The sequence below is a fragment of the Lepidochelys olivacea genome (genome assembly GCF_965140295.1).
Source record: "Lepidochelys olivacea isolate rLepOli2 genome assembly, chromosome: 12".
NCBI classification, from domain to species: Eukaryota; Metazoa; Chordata; order Testudines; family Cheloniidae; genus Lepidochelys; species Lepidochelys olivacea.
In genome coordinates this window covers 25,613,498-25,632,509 of record NC_140422.1, presented here as the reverse complement: position 1 = coordinate 25,632,509, position 19,012 = coordinate 25,613,498, and the positions used below count along the sequence as shown (strand labels likewise).

The following is a 19,012-nucleotide window of genomic DNA, read 5'->3' as shown; positions in this document are numbered from 1 at the left end:
AAACAAAGGAGTTTCAGGGGGAGGGAGGGGATGAGAAAGGGAAAAGGGAAGATCCAGCCCAAAGAGCGCACATGGGAGAGGACTGGGAAGAATGTGAGAAGGGAGCAGAAGGAAAACGGATGACGAGAAAGAAGTGTAGACAATCCAAAAGGAAGTGGTACATGATCTTAGCAGAAGCATTTCAGATGGGTTAGAGTGGAAAGAGGTGAGAAGCAGGAAGCTGCATTTGTGTTTAGAGTCCCATGGGTCAGCAGGGCGTATTCTGAGTGATACCAGCCAATGTGTGATTTTGAATCTTCACATTTAAGATTACCATATGTGAACCCAGAGTTTGAGGTTCCTACAATTCACATACATCAAAAAATAAATAAAAAGACAAAGATAACAGTCAAGCTGAGAGATGACCAAGGCATGGGCCAGCATTTAACAGTAAGCAATACTGGATATGGGAATAAAACACATGTAAATATATGAGGTAGATGTCCCAGCCCACACTAAGCATTGACTTGAGTATATTAGTGTTGTCTTTTCACATGGAAATCCCTACTAGCTTCAGGAACACATAATGAAAGTCAACCTAGAGTCTTATCTTTTGGATGCAGGGTTATCAAATTATTTTGATCCATAAATGCACCTTAATATCTCTGCTTCAGATTAAAAGAAAAAATATCTTTAAATTACCATTGGCTTGGTATGCTGCTCCAACATGGTAAGCTGTATGTATGTCTGCAACGTTATCCCCCACCGTGATGAATCTTGATACATTAAACCCTGATGTTGGGGATGGGGGCAGAAGAGAGAAAGAAAACCACTTTGACTATACCAATTAGTAACAAATAAAACTAAGCTATTTATTTTATACCTGATCAGACTTACCAAAATAATGGCATTAAGGTAGCAGACACCAGAATTATTACTTCTGGGGGCATTCTGCGCCAAAAAATTAAAATTTCTGCAAATTTTATTTGTCAAAATAACACTACAAAATCACACCAGTTTCAATTATTTTGGAAATTTATTTCAAAATACCTGTCAGCAAGTATGTCTGAAGCAATACAGACACACACAAAAATTCCCCCAGAAGTAGAGAGTTAAAGAAACCCCCTATGACTACCCACTTCCTGTTTCTCTGCCCCCTCCCGCCTCCCGAGCCCAGCCAGGGGACCAGATACCAACAACCCCTCCCCTGCAGAGCCCAGCTGTGCCCTGCCCCCAGCCAATACACATGAACCCCCGTCTCCCCAGGGCCCAACCACAGGCCCCCCCCTTGCCCAGATAGCCATACCCCCTCCCTCCCCGAGCCTACCTGTGCCCCCACCCCAGCCCAGACACCTGCCCCTCTCTTCCCCCAGAGCCCAGGGATCCAGAGGGAGAAACAGCCTGATGCTCGGTCCCAGGCTTATGTGGAGTTTCCTGTGTGCCGCCCTCTCCTTCCTCAGGGCATGTTGGGAACTGCAGCAGCCAGGAACTCTCTAACTCCTTCCCCTCCCCCCGGAAGTGTCTTCTGTGTGCATGCTGGGCTCTGTTGGATCCTGCGACCTCTAATGGTGGCCAACAGCACTCCAGCCCATTTCTGTGAGGAAAGGAAATTCTGCACACAGTGTTAATTTCTACAAAACTCCGCATCGCACAATGGTGCGGAATTCCCGCAGGAGTAAAAGAATGAAATGACTCATCCGCATTTGGCAGAGCATGTGTTGGAATTATGGGCCTAATCATAAGGGACACTGAGCACTCAGATTGCCCACTAAACTCAGTGGGAGTTACAGGCACTCAGCACCTCTCTGAATGAAAACATATGTAGTGCATTTAACTCAAGAGAGCTCACAGCCAGAAGTCTCCTCTATGAGGCAAATGCAAATTACACCATGTCTAAAAAAATGAATCTGCTTCTGTGCTTGCCTGAGCAGGGCTAGAGCTCCCAGGACAGTGAATGACGCTAAAGAGGAGTAGCTAGACATGTCCACAGTATCTACTGTGACTCTGAGAAGAGAGGTCTTTTACATAGCACATTATAGGTTTTTTCCCCCTGGGGCTCCGCAAAGCATTTCTCTAATCTCCAGGACTCCCACCCCGCTTCCATTCTTTACACCAGTAAATATCAGCCTCTACCATAAGCCCAAAGCATAACAACACTTTATAGTAAAAAGGGAGTTTTTAGGATCAAGTGTGGGTTTGCAAAATGGCTTAATAGCAAACATCAGGGTTTAAAGTGACCTGAATTGCCCGCAGACACAGACTTGGCCTCTCCCCCCACCTCAAAGAGAGCTGTAAGGCAGGTGGTCTACTGGTGAAGATGTTGGTGACAAGTCATGGAGCAGTGCATCCCCCTGCTATACTGCCAATGGAAAAACAGAAAGCAGAGCACCAGTAATCTCCACCCAAGGGAATTTGCTTTCCTCAGGATACACTGCTACTAGTAATGGAGCCAAAATGCATATTGTGTGTGCAAAAGTGCAGGTACTTTGAACAGGTTGTATGTGCAATTTAGGCTGGAAGTGAAATGTATTCATTTACTTTGATTTCTGACCCCCCCACTCTGGGTAATAATGCTAAACTTATCAGAGGGTGGAGTCTCTGACGGTGCTGCATCACTGCGTTAAAAGTGTCTGATTCCGTGAGGTGAGGATGACCCTGCACACTCACCATAGTCAATGAAGGTACTCAACATCTTGCAGGACACTTTCTCAGCAGTCACACAGCATTCCCTGACTGCCAAATCCAACTCCTTTCATCTGACTACACATTCTACTTGTATTGTATTGTTTAGTATTAAAAAAAAAATTTCCTGCCTGCTTTGAACATTTGAAAGAGCTGTCCTAGACTTAGTTTATGAACTAAAGAACTCACTGCCAAGCAGTAACAGACCCATTGTGTCTCTGAGATGACTAAGACTCCAATCCTGCAACCTGCTGCATGCAGACAGATCTTTATGCCTGCACAGAGCTCACCGATTTCAAAATGTGGCTCACTGTAGATGTAGTGTCCATCACCATGGAGCTGTTTGCAAGATCGGAGCCCAAGTCCTTCTCAGGACTACATTTTGCACACAATAGGTTTAATGCCCATTCCTCAGTAAGAGAAAAAATAATAATCACCATCATGATATTAATTTTCAGTTACATAAGATTGTTACCATATCCTTGCTAGGGACTTCAATGCATCTAAACCCTCACACAGGACTTTGAGAACATCAAGGTCCATATTTTTAACAGAACACAAATCACAGGATTAGTTCCTGCCACTTACCAGAAGATTGTGACCATGTACATTCCTCCACTTAGGCACAGGTTCTGTCAAAACCTTAATTAAAAAATTACATTCATTCCATGTGACCCAAACGATTTCAATTTTTTTATTTTATTTATCTAAATGCATCAACTTAAGACCATTTTTACAAATGAATGAATAATAAAGTACCTGTACCAGTAACATGGACTGGAGAATCTATGCCTTTTTTTAAAAAAGGATTGATTTAATGAAATACACAATTTAATATTTAAGAGCTATTATAAAAATGAAAAAGATGCATTTAACTACAAAATATCCTGGTGGGTAGTTTTATTAATTATTATTTTTATCAGCACACCAAAACAAAGCAATGGCTGACTGATACCACGTAGAAGGCTGTCATTTATCAGTTACAGTGTAAAGAGAGAAGAACTGACAGCTGAATGTAGAGGGTATTTCATGTGAAAGATCTGCTAACAAATTAAGTTTGCATAGGACAAAACAGAATGACAAAGGAATAAAAGCTGAAGATCAATACGCCACTATACATAACTCTCATTTTATTTCTGTGGATCAAAAAGAAATGCAGTTAGAAGTTTAATAATAATCAAAATTAGGCAGAAAAAGAAGGTCTATTCTGCCCTAAGTAGCTGAAACCACAAGAGTCTCCAGGATGTCTCCATGTGGGGATGAGAATCCACCAAACTATACGATTAGGCCATAAAGGACTTTTAAGATCTTAGTGTGAGTCTGAGATTAGCTAGCTAAACTACATGCATTTACTTTTTAAATTTTTGTACTGTATACATATTTAAAAAAACATTTTGGGCTATTTATTCAACTCAATTTATTCCTTTTAAATTACCAAGGACCCTCTTAATACTAAGTATCCCTATGAAGAATCCTAGATTTTTGTATTAATATTCTTCTTAGCAGACCTATCAACACCTTTAAGATTTTATGTACACATAAATAAATGCTTCCTGAAGTTTATTCTGAATTTGTTTTGGTTAAAGCAATTACAGTATTAAGAATAGGTTTGTCTTTTCCTCATCCAAAAGCATTTTGCCTATGGAACGTGGGATCAAATCCCATGTTTGTTTGACAAACTTCCAAAAATGAATTATACAAATGTATTTTTCCCAACAAACCAGCACATCTTTACCTGAATTATTTTAGTTTTATGGGGATTAATACCTTTTAGCTTCATTACGTGATATATCTCTGACTTTGCTTATTATGAGATCCATTTAAGATTTTTAAAAATGCAGTGACTAAAATTGTAGTGAATGGTAGTTCTATTGGTTATTGTTAGTTTTTTGAGGAACAAAATTTGATCTACAGAATATACTATGTTCCACTGTTGACTATTTTTGAACTGTATATATTTTATATCTGCCACTCAACAACTAAGAATTTTCCTAAAATATATATTGCTTTTTCCACTGACTCTGTTTACAATATTCCAAGACACTAATACTACCTTAGACCTTGATTATGGAAATACTCATATATATATATATATATTTAATCAGGTAGGCAGACCCAGTGCCATCAATAGCCTATTTTACATGAGCAAAGCTATGCATGTGTGTGATCGTAGATCGAGGCAACAATTAACCCAAGCACAAACGTAGTAAAAATACAATACATTATATTGGCTTCCATCTCATTAACAACGAAAAGTATTGGAAAACAAGGAAAAGTATTGGTTGCCAAATGAAAAAAGGCAACATCAAGAAAAAAAAGTATTGTTTTTAAACTTCTGGGACTATTGCTAACAGTTTAAAAACTAGAAAATGTTTGACAGTGTTCCTTTAAATTCATCTTACTCTCATTTAATCTTGGGAAATACTGCAGTAGACTTGAATACTGTCAATGCTATCAACAGAAACACTCTTGCTGATTTGATTGAACATTAAGACGTTTCAAGCCCCTTACCTCAATGCTGGCAGTTTTGGCAAAATAATCCAGGCATGTTGTTTTTCCACTTGCAATATTCCCCTCAACACAGATCTGGTGAAAGAAGGCACCAACCTTTCAATATTAAATGAAATGCTACTGAAAAGAAATAACTGACAGCAAATGTAGAAACACATACTTATAGCCTAAATATAATCCATTAGTATTATAAGTACATTAGAGCAAATTAGAGCAATATAGTTAAAGCATTTCCAAGAGAATCCCTAAACTTCAGGAGTTTGGGTCTTGATTCACTGTTGCATTGTACAAGCTTTTTACAATGGAGTCACATGTTGAAAGCAATGGAGTTTTGTGCTGGAAAAAATATGGAACACCACAGTGGGGAAATCAAACCTTTAATATCTAAAGATACAAGTTGCCAGTACAGTTTTGGGTCTTACTTGTGCAAACTGATACATATTGGCTTCAACAGGCCAGATTTTCAAAACCATATTTGCAACTACAGACCTGCACCCCAGTTCCATATGCACTGTACAGTTAGTGTGACTATTAAAATAATAAGAGTTTGATTCAATACCTGCGGAATGCCAAAGCCTGGAGGCTTTGGGCTTCTGGACCTGCACCGTCCAATCCTAATGCCTCACCACAACATCCTTTTCAGAACTGCAGAACCCCTTTCCATGGCACGTAGCGTTCCAGAGGTTTCCCTGCAGTGCTGCTGCACCTTTTACTGAACCCATTACACAGCCGTCCACAGTGTTTTAAATTTCACCCCAAAAGGCTTTAAGCTTACTTTGAATACAATTTATTGTACATTACATGTTATCACTTCTACACCCATAAATAGATTTTTCTCAGGCAAATTACAATTTCTTTTAGACATCTAGGTTTCTAAAATTAGTGAAAGATATTTTTGTCCAACCATCTACTAATATATCATAAAATAATTAGATTTAAAACACCATGAATTGAGTACTTGGAATTTACAGACAAAATACATGTAGTGTAAAGGAAGGAGACTACATTCAGAATGCTGACTACTTCTGTGGCCCCGATCAAGCAACTTTGTTTCCACACGAGCAGCCCCTGCACCCACATAAAACCGTTTTGATTTTCTTTTAAGTTACCTCAGTGATTTCAGAAAGGGTCTGCCTGCCTGGAACAAAATGCAGGATAAGACTCTAGATTTGTGTACCAGCTCACACCAAGACCCAGTCATTAGCCTGTGGACATTTCCATAATACAATTATACTGTAATAATAATAATATACTAAATACATTTTTCAGAGCAAAATATTATACTTACAACTGTCTTTTTCTCTCCTTCACTAATCAGGTGTTTATCTAGAACAGGAAGAAACACTGTTAGAAGAACTAGGAAACTGCTCTTAGATTATATATCCAAACCCACTATCAGGACTCTTGTAAGAATGAATATATTAATGAGTTTTAGGTTTAGGAGTTATAGGTTACAGTAAACATGTTACATTAAACTCCCATGGCTATAATGGCTTTACTTTATATTATACACTATAAGCAGTCAAGTGGCTGGTTCCTACCTTCATTGAGCAAGATTATGTATTATGTATGGTTGTTTCTTTGTTAGCGCTTATTTTCACCATAAGAAAATAGGCCCCAAATCTGCAATGAATTACTTGTAGGCAGATCCCTATGCCTGAACAAAGCACCATTGACTTCACAGTCCGCAGAGCTTTCTGCAGGATAAGGAACTTAGATACTAAGGAGATATTTTCAATTTAAAAGATACTCGTCCATCTAAAAATGTGTACCTACTATTGTTACAAGTAACATCTAAGATAGTCTATCACGGAAAAGAGTAGAGAAAAACAGATACTATGCACCTTTGACAGAACTTTGTGTGGAGAATGACAAACCAGTTCCACAATTCAAACTGATAGTGCAGACTCCAGAGCCTGTGGAAAGTCAGGTTTCAGAGTAGCAGCCATCTTAGTCTGTATTCGCAAAAAGAAAAGAAGGACTTTTGGCAACTTAGAGGCTAACAAATTTATTTGAGCATAAGCTCACGAAAGCTTATGCTCAAATAAATTTGTTAGCCTCTAAGGTGCCAAAAGTCCTCTTTTTTGTGGAAAGTCAGTTTCTCTCTGTTTGGGCCTCTCTCTCACAGTGGAAGGAAACCATATTAAAAACAGGGAATTTTGTGATTGTAAAAAGAAAAAAAGAAAAAAAGAAAAAAAAAGAAAAATTGACCAGAGACTCAGAACAGATATAATTAAAACTACTTTTAACTTATTTTCTGAAATTGACTGGATTGCAATTTGATAATGTCCTTTTACAATGTTCACTGCACCTTTGTTCACTATGTATAGGTGAGCAAGGACTCAGGGCATTTAATTACCGTATATTGTTCATTTGTGCACTTTAATAGAGAAGTAGAGATGGGTACTTGTTGTACAAGTACTAACTAGTGTCATGAAGGGGTTTTGAAAGTTCCTGGTTGTTGAAGATTTCAAAAACTGCCTCTGCCTGTCTACTACAAAAAAAAAAAAATTAACCAGAGTTCATCCTGTTTTCAAAAAATGAAGAGTGGGGGATATATTTGAAAGGCGTGAAACTTTTTAAATATCCTGCATTTCGTTTTTTTTTAAAAACTTCCCCATTTGGCAAGTGCGTTCCTCCTTCCTAATTCCTCTATATCATGAGTAATTTGTGGGAGGCCAAATACTAATAGAGGCTGCCTACTGCGATCAGCAGATTTAATGTACACACAGCTACATACTTAAGAAAAGATAAATCAAGAACCGCAGCAACAATGTTTAATAAAATAACACCAGATCTATCCACTAGATCAAATGCATTTTCTCAAATACCTTTCAAACAAGCGTCAGCTACTTCTTTGTGAAAAGCAATAACCATCAACCTATTTCGAGGAATGAAGTGGCGTTTGCTTTTTTCCCCCCCCCCTCTCTCTACAGTACTTTCATCTCAAATAATAAATCTCTTGAGAGACAGCGCGAGAGATTCCTGATGCTACAAATACCAGGGCGCAAGGGTAGCATCAACAATCTTTTAAACACAACTTCACGGTTCATGCCGCACAAGTACCAGACGTACATGAGGCGTCCTGGGAGCAGCCGGCCATGCAGAGGCTGCGATTAGCCATCAGTGGATGTAGCAATTGCTTCCGCTGGCTGTTCCCGCTACAAAACTCGAGGCCAGCTTGAGCGCCCCTGGTATATTGAAGGCTTAGGAGAGGCCGGATCCATAACGACTTCAATAACCACATGGCCCATCTCCGGTAGCTTTGAGCTCTAAGACTTAGGTATAAGACTCCAGCCGCATAGAGCTTTTCTATGCCTGGCACGCATTTCCGCTGCTGTAATGTTTTGCTTCCTGTATGATCCCAGCTCCGCTACTGTATTAAGCACTGAGCAACGCATTGAGCAACCAATCTTAGCAAACTGCTGCTGGAAGCCTTCCAGCGGGGCCCTTAAAGACACAGTGCGCTCTCGAATAATGCTCCTGTTTTACAAGTTTGTTTCTTATGTTTTGGCAGATGCTCATTCATTCAAGAAGGTGGTTGCATTAAAAATTCTGCTTAAGTTAAAAACACCAACACAGGCTATTCAAACTAAGAACTGACGTGCTTTTCACCCTGCTTGGGGCTTTTTAACTTTTTTGCAACTCAGGCTAGACAATGAAAATAAATTAACCAGTTTCATTTTTGTTGCTAGTCAATTTCACGTTCTAGTTTTCTTACAGGAGCAACAGCGCGGCAACGTTTCGATTGCAGTGCCTGCAGGGGAACCTGTCTGCGTTTGTTTCCCCATCTGCTAATGGAACCTATACACCCTGATAAATGAGGAACACAGCGCAATTGTAGGGACTAGTCACTGGAGAGTTGCAGGGAGTTGGCTCTACGGGGGCGGAGGCTGGAGAGTTGTAGGGGGGTGGTTATACGGGACGGGGGGCTGAAGAGTGGGGGGGGTGTTTAGATAGGAGGTGGAGGGTTGTGGGAAGTTGGCTCTGCTGGGGGGGGGAGCTGGAGAGGCTAGAGAGTTGGATGGGGTTAGCTATACAGGAGGTGCAGGGCTGTGGGAAGTTGGCTCTACTGGGGGGTGTCTGGAGAGTGGGAGGGGATTAGCTATACAGGAGTGGGGGGTAGACAGGAGGTGGAGGATTGTGGGAAGTTGGCTCTGCTGGGGGGGAGCTGGAGAGTGGGAGGGGCTAGAGAATTGGATGGGGTTAGCTATGCAGGAGGTGGAGGGTTGTGGGAAGTTGGCTCTGGAGAGTGAAAGGGGGTTCGCTATACACGGGTGGGGGGGCTGGATGATGTTGGCTCTACAGCGATGGGGGGCGGGGGAGTTGGGCGGCAGCCGTCTGGCTGTGCCTCCGGGCTGGGTGTAGGTGCAGCTGGATGCACAAGGAGCGGGGCGGGCTGCACGAGCGACCCCGGCCTCCCCTGCCCAGCCCCTTCTGTGTGCGCGGGCCGGCGCGAGCCCCGCCGCCTCCCGCGCGGGCCGGGGAGGGGAGGCTGCTCAGACGCTCACGTGCCCAACGGCCGCTTCAGCTGGTTCCGGCACCGCCCCGCAGCGACGGCGGCCGCCGCAGCAGGGTGCCGCGCACCATGGTGGAGCTGAACAGCGGCTACCCCCGCTCCCTGCCGGGGGCGCTGAAAATCGCCCGTCTGGTACGAGGCGAGGCCGGGCCGGGCGCTGTGTGCGCGGGGCGGGCCGCAGCGCCGTCCGCTAAGCCCCGCTGCAGTAAATTCAGCGTCCTAGGGGCTTTAGCGGGCTTGAGGCCCGTCCTTGAATGCGCAGGGCCGGGGCCGATCGGTGGCGGCCGGGCAGCGGGGCGTTTTGCGGAACTAGGTCTCGCCCTGGGGTGTCTAGCTCCGTGCCGACCCCCTGCTGACAGGGCGAGGGAGGACGTTAGTCAATCCTGTCGTTACTCTTTCAGGTTGTTGCCTTGGTAACATTCATCTGTTTCGCTGCCTCGAAATCCCATGAAGCCTTCATAGCCCTTGCAGTCATGGAATTTGTCATCACTCTGTTATTCTTTCTGCTCTACTTGCTCAAACTAGATAAAAAGATGAAATTCTTATTTTGGCCTTTAGCTGTAAGTATTGATTTGTATCTTTTCCAATGCAAGTGTAGGTGCGTGTGCGTTTTGTGATTTATGCATAAAAACAAGTGGTGTTGTGCTAGTGCCTAATTAACAGTTGTGACCAGGCTCCATGTTATTTCAAAACAGTGTAAGCATTAGTTCTGCAAAGCTAAGATGCAGCTACAATTCTGCCTAGGGGAAAAGATCATAATTGCTTTCTTGTATTAATTCTCTTTTGTTTTAAATTGAGCTAGTCTTTTAAATAATGAATATATTTGAATTACAAAAACTCACTACCAACAATATCAAATGAATAAAACACCCAGACATAAATTCATAGCGTAGATCAGGGCTCAGACAAAGGGGGTTATGTCAGGAATGCAATTTTTAGCATCATGCCACTTGGTATCACGGCTGATCAGATTTGGACATTGCCTAATCCCATTTCAGAGGCGAAAAGATTTTGTTTCTTGGCAAGTAATAGCGATATTGGGAATATAGAATCATAGAATATCAGGGTTGGAAGGGACCCCTGAAGGCATCTAGTCCAACCCCCTGCTCGAAGCAGGACCAATTCCCAGTTAAATCATCCCAGCCAGGGCTTTGTCAAGCCTGACCTTAAAAACCTCTAAGGAAGGAGATTTCCTAGGTAACGCATTCCAGTGTTTCACCACCCTCTTAGTGAAAAAGTTTTTCCTAATATCCAATCTAAACCTCCCCCACTGCAACTTGAGACCATTAATCCTCGTTCTGTCATCTGCTACCATTGAGAACAGTCTAGAGCCATCCTCTTTAGAACCCCCTTTCAGGTAGTTGAAAGCAGCTATCAAATCCCCCCTCATTCTTCTCTTCTGCAGGCTAAACAATCCCAGCTCCCTCAGCCTCTCCTCATAAGCTATGTGTTCTAGACCCCTAATCATTTTTGTTGCCCTTCGCTGGACTATCTCCAATTTATCCACATCCTTCTTGTAGTGTGGGGCCCAAAACTGGACACAGTACTCCAGATGAGGCCTCACCAATGTCGAATAGAGGGGAACAATCACGTCCCTCGATCTGCTCGCTATGCCCCTACTTATACATCCCAAAATGCCATTGGCCTTCTTGGCAACAAGGGCACACTGCTGACTCATATCCAGCTTCTCGTCCACTGTCACCCCTAGGTCCTTTTCCGCAGAACTGCTGCCTAGCCATTCGGTCCCTAGGCTGTAGCGGTGCATAGGATTCTTCCATCCTAAGTGCAGGACCCTGCACTTATCCTTATTGAACCTCATCATATTTGCAATCATTTAATGTTTTTCAACACAACAAATATATTTTGTTTTCATTTACTTCCTTCAAGGAGTAAAATAAGACTGCTATATGCTACAAGTATGCACGTTTCAGTATTTGTTAGCCATGTACTTTAATGAAAGTTAATTATGTTTTATAATACATTTTCAGGATATTTTCAACTCATTGATTGCAGTTTTGTTCTTTATCATTGTGTGCCTGTGTGCAATAATAATCAAGACCACGACTGGGACTCTGGTTGGAGGAGTAAGTAGGGGAATTTATCGTAATAATAATAAATTAGACCATTAAAATTGAGATGGTTTAAATATTTAGTTATCATGCTCATGTAACAAATATTACTGTTCTTTTTTCCTCAAAATAAATCTGTCATTTTAATGTGGCCATGCGGGCTAACCTCCTTATCCAGTTGAACATATTATGGCATGCAGAATACACAAACAATAGATGTAACATGCAATGAGTTATATTTGACAAATATAAGAGCCAGCTGGTATTACTGTATTCCTTAAATTTACATACGACGAAGATTTCATTTACCATATAATCACAGGATTCTTAGTTCTGATAAAGTTTTTTGACAATACAAGTTGCAATTTTAATATATCACTGTTGCTTTGGGTTTGCTGTGGTGGGAGGGAGTATAAATGTTTTCAATTAATTCACCTGCACTTCTAAAAGTTGAAATTCCAGGTTGGATGATCCGAAGTGAATTAATTTGGGACTATCCAGTTTATTACAGTATCCTTCCTGAGATGTGCCTGTACTTCTATTAAAACATAGTTGAAACCCAAGAGTAGACATACACTGATTTTTTTTCCTCTCAGTTCTTAATTCCCAGTCCTGTGTATTATTTTTATAAAACCGAGTGAGAGACCAGGACGATCCCAGGTCTCCATGTTCACACTGCGCAGAGCATTGCAAACTAAGGAGGTTGTTATACGGATAAAAAAGTCGGTTGTTCAGCTTATAGTTTGAATATTTAAGATCAAACCCAATCATAAATTCAAGCCACTTGTCATTTGCATTTTTAAACAAATCAGAGAAGGGAAGGTCAGCACACAAAAAGAGGAGGTGCTGGTGAGACTGATAAATATACAATTTAAAACAAATAAAGGACTAAAAACTCACCTGTTTAAAGTATTTTTGGCTTTCTGAAAACAGAAGTTGTTAAAATACGTCAAACAATAAAAACCAGAGCTCACACTATGAGTTCTTTGTACATACAGCTATGAGCCATAGTGTGCAAAGCTGTCATTTTATTCCAGTGCTGACAAGTGAAGAAAATTAAAAGAAAGTTTTTACAAATATTCCAAAATAAGTGACTGACTGTGCTGGATTAAACATTTGATAGGATTGTCTCCTGCATGAGCAATCTGGAGAACTTAAAGTTGAGTTAAAATCTATAGCAGCAGAAAGCACTGCACAAATTCAGGATAAAAAGATTGAGGACTTATTAGCTGCCACGATGCAGGAGATTAAAGCCAAGCCTAATAAAACAGATATTTGGACAAAATGAATAAGGCTATTAAGATTGCCAAGAGAGAGAGAAGCAGATTATCTCTCCCCACCCTTTACACACTTGAGAAATTGGTTTTACAAATCTGGATTTAGTCATGTCTGAAGATCCAGTTCATTCTATTATGAACAGGTCATTGACTAAAACAGCAAACCCCCATTCTATAAGAAATGAAAACTTCACTACTACACTTAAGATAAGTAATGCATTTTAGCAGCAACTGTGTCATAGAAAGGTGGTTCACTTAAGAAAACACACCAGATTCTTTTCAGATCTGAGTCCAGGCACTCAAGCCAAGTGAAATGCACTGGAAATAGTAAAGGATAGTTTCCTCCTGGGTGACAGCTAAGACGCAATCATTCTTTTTCTAGCTCACTAGAGAATCACCATGTCAAATAAAGAAGTCTTGGGGGAGTGAACATACTGCAGAAAAACTCCTGATAAAGGCCCAAATTGCATAATATAAACAATGGTTGTGCATAACTTGCTGAGAGTGAACTGTTAGAGCAATTAAAAAAGGTTATTGGATTGTTTTGTCTTCGAGAACATGAGAACCTATAATTTTTTAGTCAGAAATGTTTAACTTGTTTCTCTGGCATTTGTTTTCCAAATGCCTCTCATGATTAAATATAAAGGGCCAGATTCTTAGCTGATGTTAATTAGCATCGCTAGTTGCCAATTTTAACCATATGAGGTCCTTGCCTACATTCGGGAAAGAGGAATGAGGTGAATTATTGTCTCCTTCAGATAGTGTTCACAAATGATTTATATTAATAAAGTACTATTATTTTGAAACTGTTCATGTTGTGTAGCAAATAGCATTGAGTTGAAAAGTTAGAATTCAGATGACAAACATGTTTTAGAATGCCTCTCATGTTTAAACTGCATTTGCTAAATTACCTTTACTAACATAAATATTAGACATCCAGTGTGTTGTTATAATTTGATAAAGGAACATCTGAGTAAAGAGTCAGTACTTCTCCCCTCCCTCCAAGTACAAATGGAGGACTGTCACATAAGGAAATGAATAATAAGCAGATAAAGTGTAAAAGCAGAGCTGATCTTAATATATAGCTTTACAGATTATCATATTTAGCTAATTTATTTGCAAAGAAGAGTGTATACTTAGGGTTAGGGTTAGTTTTCTTTTGTTTTTGCTAAAGATGACGACAAAACAGTTTTTAAAGTGTGCTTGTGATCATGGGTCATTCCAGTGTTTATAACTAAAATCAGAGCAAACCCTGCTACTCGAAGAACAGATTATTTAGAAGTGGTTTATGTAACTTTGTAGTGTAGCACACAAAGCATCTAACAGGACTCCAAGTGATACTGGGGGTACGTCTGCCCTCTATCTGGAGGAGTAATTTCCAGCTCGAGTAGATATGTGTGCTAGCTCTGAGTGAGGCCACAGTTGTAGCCACAGTGGAACAAGCTGTGGCATGGGCTAGCTGCCCAAGTACCTAGGATCCTGGGCGGGATCGTACTTGGGATGGTTAGCCCATCACACTGTCCACACCGGTACAGCTACACTACAGTTAGCGTGCTAGCACATGTATGCTACACCTCTAGCTCAAGTATAGATGTGCTCTTAAACTGCTAACATACAGTAACAAAGAGGTGGTAAGTGCTGCTAGTTGGGTTGGTGATCGAAGGGTGTCTGTTCACTGCAGGGTTATCTTGAGTGATTGCTGCTGAGGTCTGAGCAGCCACACTGCAAAGCCATACTCAAGTTACTGCATATTTCTACTCAGCAGCGGGAAGGTGTGATTCCCAGCATGAGTAAACGCAGGCATGCTAGCTCAGCTCAAGTTAGCACCTAAAAGTAGCAGTGTGGTTGCGGTGGCACGGGCAGTGCCTCAGGCTAGCCACCCCAAGTATGTACTCATGGAGTTGGGGGGATTGTACTTGCTTGGCTAGCCTGAGCTGCTTCCCATGCTGCTGTGGGTATTCTACAAGCTGTAGCACACTAGTTCAGAGCTAACGTATATCTACCTGAGCTGGGATTCACACCTCCTAGTTGCTGTATAGCCATACCCACTGTTCCCTCACTGGTACCACACTCGTCCACATGTGTTGCTAGACCTCTGGGGGGCATATCCCAAGGTTCTTTGTGCTGCAATAAACAGAGCTGCTCCACGATTCTCCCCCAGTGAATTGTGGGAGAACTTTTCTTGCCTTCTGGGCACATGGAAACTGTGGGAAGGCATTGAAGTTATCATCACTTGAGTGATTTGGCTTGCCTCTTCACTGAAAAATGGGTGAGTTACCAGCCCAAGTTAAAGTGGCACCCGACCTCTAGCCTGTACCCCCCAGCCAGACCACCTAGCACAGGTTTAAAGCATCACCAAACTTTGGTGCTTTATATATGGATGGGCAGAGGCTTAGGGCAACACCCACATAAGAACCCAAGTTAACTATGCAGGAAAGACATACCCTAAGAGTCCTGTTTAGCAAACACTTGTTTTGCTTCCTTGTGACTGAAATTTTATGAGTTAGCCCTATGTTTTAACAAGTATTCACATTTTAAACATTAAGGTAACTTCCTGTCAGAGTTTTTCACTTCAAAACTTCTGAAAGAGAAAAATATCTTTTTCTTCTAGCCTTGCATCTGCAAACACTGAGTTTACTGCAGTCCAAAACCATTAAGTAGATCATCCCTTACACAGATATAAGAGATTTGGTTCTGGAGGAAAGCATAATCTCACATAAAGAAGCATGTCTGTAGTCTGGTTTCCATGGAGATTGAGTCACTTCCTGTTCATAGAGATGACAGATGAAGGGCAAGCAAGGTCAGGGTGAAGATGATTGCCAGAGCATAGGGGAAAAGTCATTTTATGAGAGATTGCAGTATATCTGACCTAAAGTATGGAGAACACTGAATTTCTCAATCACAAATCAAATATTCATCCAGAAACATTTAGAAGGCCAGAACCAATTTAGTGATCTGTAGCAACTGCATCTGCTCAGAATTGGTAATGAATGAGTTATTAAAATGAAAGGTAAAGACGATAAACAACTAACTGTGCAAAGGAGGAAATTGAGAGTTTTCTTTTTATTTGCAGGTCTTTGGTCTTCTATTGGTTGGTCTTTGTATTGCAGATTCTGTTCTTCTTTTCAAGAAGATTACATTTAATAAGCCAAGAGGAAGGAATGTTATTACCAGATAAGAATGACCAATTTACCAAAAGACTGATTTATTCTCCACTTTAAATGTCTATTGAATAATATGATACGTTTCATTATTAGCCTATGTATTTTTCCTAAAGGATTTAACATGTTCATCTTAGAATTGTAATATTTTCCTGTCTGTTTTTCTACATTAGTTTACTTTTTCACACATTAACATTCTTTAAATTCCTATGTATTTTTCTAGACTACATGTTTTTACAAGTGTTAACGTTAAATTATTGTCCTATGTGTTTTGGTAAACTTGATACATTTTCACTTGTTAATCTAATTTTCTACAGAAGTGTTTATGTAATAAAATTGAAAATACAAATGGATCTAAATGTATTATTTCAATAGGTAAGTAGTAACTGTACTTGAAGCAAGAATTATTTGAATTAACACGAGTCTTCTCCTGCCAAATATATTTAGGGACAGATTTTGACATCCATAGTCATGCTGAATAGTATCTTACTCTACAGGTGGGCCTGTTAATGGGATCACTGTGAAGTAAAGTATTATTTGTTTTGAGTAAAGATATCAGGATCTGACCCTTAGAATTAGTCTTATTTCTCATTGGATGAGTACAGCCCCAGTTTAGTGCTATGTAACCCAAAACAGACTTTGAAATACCATTCCCTTTCTTAACTAAAGATTTAATTATTGTATTCTTTACCATTTCTGTAAACTCAGGAGTTTTGTTCACTGAGATGGGATGTTTTTCCATCTGGAAAAATACAGCCTTAAAAATTATGTAACAAATAAAGGCAGTGCTAATAAGTGCAACTAGGTGCAAAAAGTATGTTCATTTCTTGTGAAAAATAACTCAAATTGGCTGATGAAACATTTGTAGAGTATGTGGATACTCTGCAAAAATAATTTTACTGAAACCTGTTTGCTGAGTTTTTATCTTCATATTCTGAAGACAGAACAAAAAAATCTAGTCTGTCTTCGAAATATGAACCATAGCAGAACACAGCTGTAGTAATGCCATAAATAGCAAGTGCTAATGTACAATGAAGGTATTGGACAACATTTGGGCTAAGATGTATTTCATTTTCCACAAACAGCACTGCAATTTTAATGGAAATAGCAGCTGAAGAAGCTGTTGTGCTCTGTTCAGAGTACAATGTTAAAGGTCAAGTACAGTTCAGAACCAAAGCTTATCTGTTCAAATTGAATAGCACTCCTAAGATGCAAGTAAGTTGTAGTTTAAAGCTAAGCATAAGGATAGTGCAATAGTCATAAATTGCCAGATGCAAAGAATGTCATAAACAGTACAATATGTGAAAACAAGGAAAATGGGCTTTGTATTAAAATTAACATTTTGCAGCTATAGTCAAAGCAGTGACATAATTTCACTAAGGGCTCTTTTCACTCCTAAGCAGGTAATTTCTGGATAGGGAAGTGAAAGTTTGGTGAATTTCAACTCTGTTCCTTCTCATTATTTGTCAGGGTGAGGAATGGCAAAAGCCCAAGTTTGCTTCTCCACAGAAGTTAATAGATGAAAATTGCAAGAGGTAGCCTCTAAAAATTCCTCCATGGACAAGGAAGACCCAGAGATAGCACTTGGACCCTGGCTCTAGACCAGCGATTCTCAAACTGGGTTGGGATCCCAAAGTGGGTCACAACCCCATTTTAATGGGGTTGCCAAGGCTGGTGTTAAGACTTGCTGGGGCCCAGAGCTCAAGCCCAAGCTGCACTGCCTGGGGCCAAAGCGTGATGGGCTCAGGTTACAGGCCGCCTGCCCGGAGCTGAAGTCCTTGGGCTTCGGCCCCCCTGCTTGGGGCAGCAGGGCTTGGGCGTTGCCCCCTCTTCCCCCACCTGGGATGGTGAGGCTTGGGCTTTAGCATCCCCATCCTGGGGTCGTGTAGTAATTTTTGTTGTCAGAAGGGGGTCGTGGTGCAATGAAGTTTGAGAACCCCTGGGCTAGACCAATCTCTGAAAATTCCATTATAGATTCTTACTACAGTACTACTAAATCAGCTTCTGTACTTTTCTGTATTTTTTTCATTCATACATTTAATTCTGTCTTAGAATTGACCTCTTCCCTCTCTCTGCATGCTTGCAGTATAGTTTTCATATTTTCTTCAGCATTCTCAATAGTTTTTTTTTTTTTTTTGCCTTTCTTGTCTAGCAATGATGAGCTATGCTTTCAGAAGTATTTGTATGTTTTAGCTGCTGTTTCCACAACGTACATTGGTACCCTGTTCCATCCTTTTATTCTTACAAATATTAAGTTCTCTTCTGGTATTCCTATACTTGACTTCTAGTCAATCAGCACTTAATCTGCCAGTTTTTACTACTTTCTAGTGAGGGTTCTGTTGCTGTTCCAGCCACTAAAATAATAATGCCCTGATTATTATTCTTGACCAAAATAACAAATAAACACTGAAATGTGAATTTCACAACTTAAATGGCTGGTCAGTTATGGAGCATCTCACCTTAGATAATTGTTTCCAGCACTTTAGCTATATGCACTTGAACTAGTTAAGTTTACTGCTGTGTCAATGGGTATATTTAGTGTTGCATGTAATGTAAGGAACCTGAAATATGCATTGCTACCTTGTTGATTATGGTGTTTTGCAGCAATGTTGCACCATGATGTACTGGAATTTGGATTATTGTGGGGGCACAGGAGAAGTTGCATAGGTACTAAATTTAGATGGTAAAGACTGGGAGGATATGCAGCCAAAATTAGGGAGATTCGGGAACTAGATCTGGGGTTTTGTAATGCCCTAACACCAGGATACATTGGCATCCAACTATTTGTGCGGTAGGAACAACTAAATTTGTTTT

At 40.6% G+C, this 19,012-nt stretch overlaps 2 protein-coding genes across 3 annotated transcripts in view; one reads left to right on the top strand and one right to left on the bottom strand.

Annotated features, from left to right (window-relative positions):
• TK2 (thymidine kinase 2) overlaps positions 1-8,530 on the bottom strand; it is a 32,662-nt gene extending 24,132 nt beyond the window's left edge. The window contains exons 1-5 of one of the 2 annotated variants that reach the window (XM_084644912.1): positions 8,248-8,530; positions 6,461-6,498; positions 5,173-5,268; positions 3,250-3,303; positions 682-771 (exon numbers count right to left, since the gene is read on the bottom strand). In XM_084644912.1, coding sequence (XP_084501038.1) covers positions 682-771; positions 3,250-3,303; positions 5,173-5,268; positions 6,461-6,498; positions 8,248-8,419 — 450 coding nt within the window. In that variant the 5' untranslated portion in view covers positions 8,420-8,530. The remainder of the gene's footprint in view (positions 1-681; positions 772-3,249; positions 3,304-5,172; positions 5,269-6,460; positions 6,499-8,247) is intronic. The other variant, XM_084644913.1, reaches the window with a different exon arrangement.
• Positions 8,531-9,500: 970 nt separating this feature from the next.
• Positions 9,501-16,437, top strand: LOC311528812 (chemokine-like factor). The gene is made up of 4 exons (XM_084644243.1): positions 9,501-9,823; positions 10,093-10,251; positions 11,680-11,775; positions 16,111-16,437. Exons 1-4 carry the CDS (start codon positions 9,551-9,553, stop codon positions 16,213-16,215), a joined length of 633 nt encoding a protein of 210 aa, XP_084500369.1. The 5' UTR covers positions 9,501-9,550; the 3' UTR covers positions 16,216-16,437.
• The last annotated feature ends 2,575 nt before the right edge of the window (positions 16,438-19,012 follow it).

What these genes read in the sequence shown, in the direction of transcription:
- LOC311528812 (XM_084644243.1), top strand. Translation starts at nt 9,551, where the DNA reads ATGCACAAGGAGCGGGGCGGGCTGCACGAGCGACCCCGGCCTCCCCTG. An exon ending in TCTTATTTTGGCCTTTAGCT is followed by an intron (nt 10,252 to 11,679) that starts GTAAGTATTGAT and finishes ATACATTTTCAG; the next exon opens with GATATTTTCAACTCATTGAT. An exon ending in CTGGGACTCTGGTTGGAGGA is followed by an intron (nt 11,776 to 16,110) that starts GTAAGTAGGGGA and finishes TTTTATTTGCAG; the next exon opens with GTCTTTGGTCTTCTATTGGT.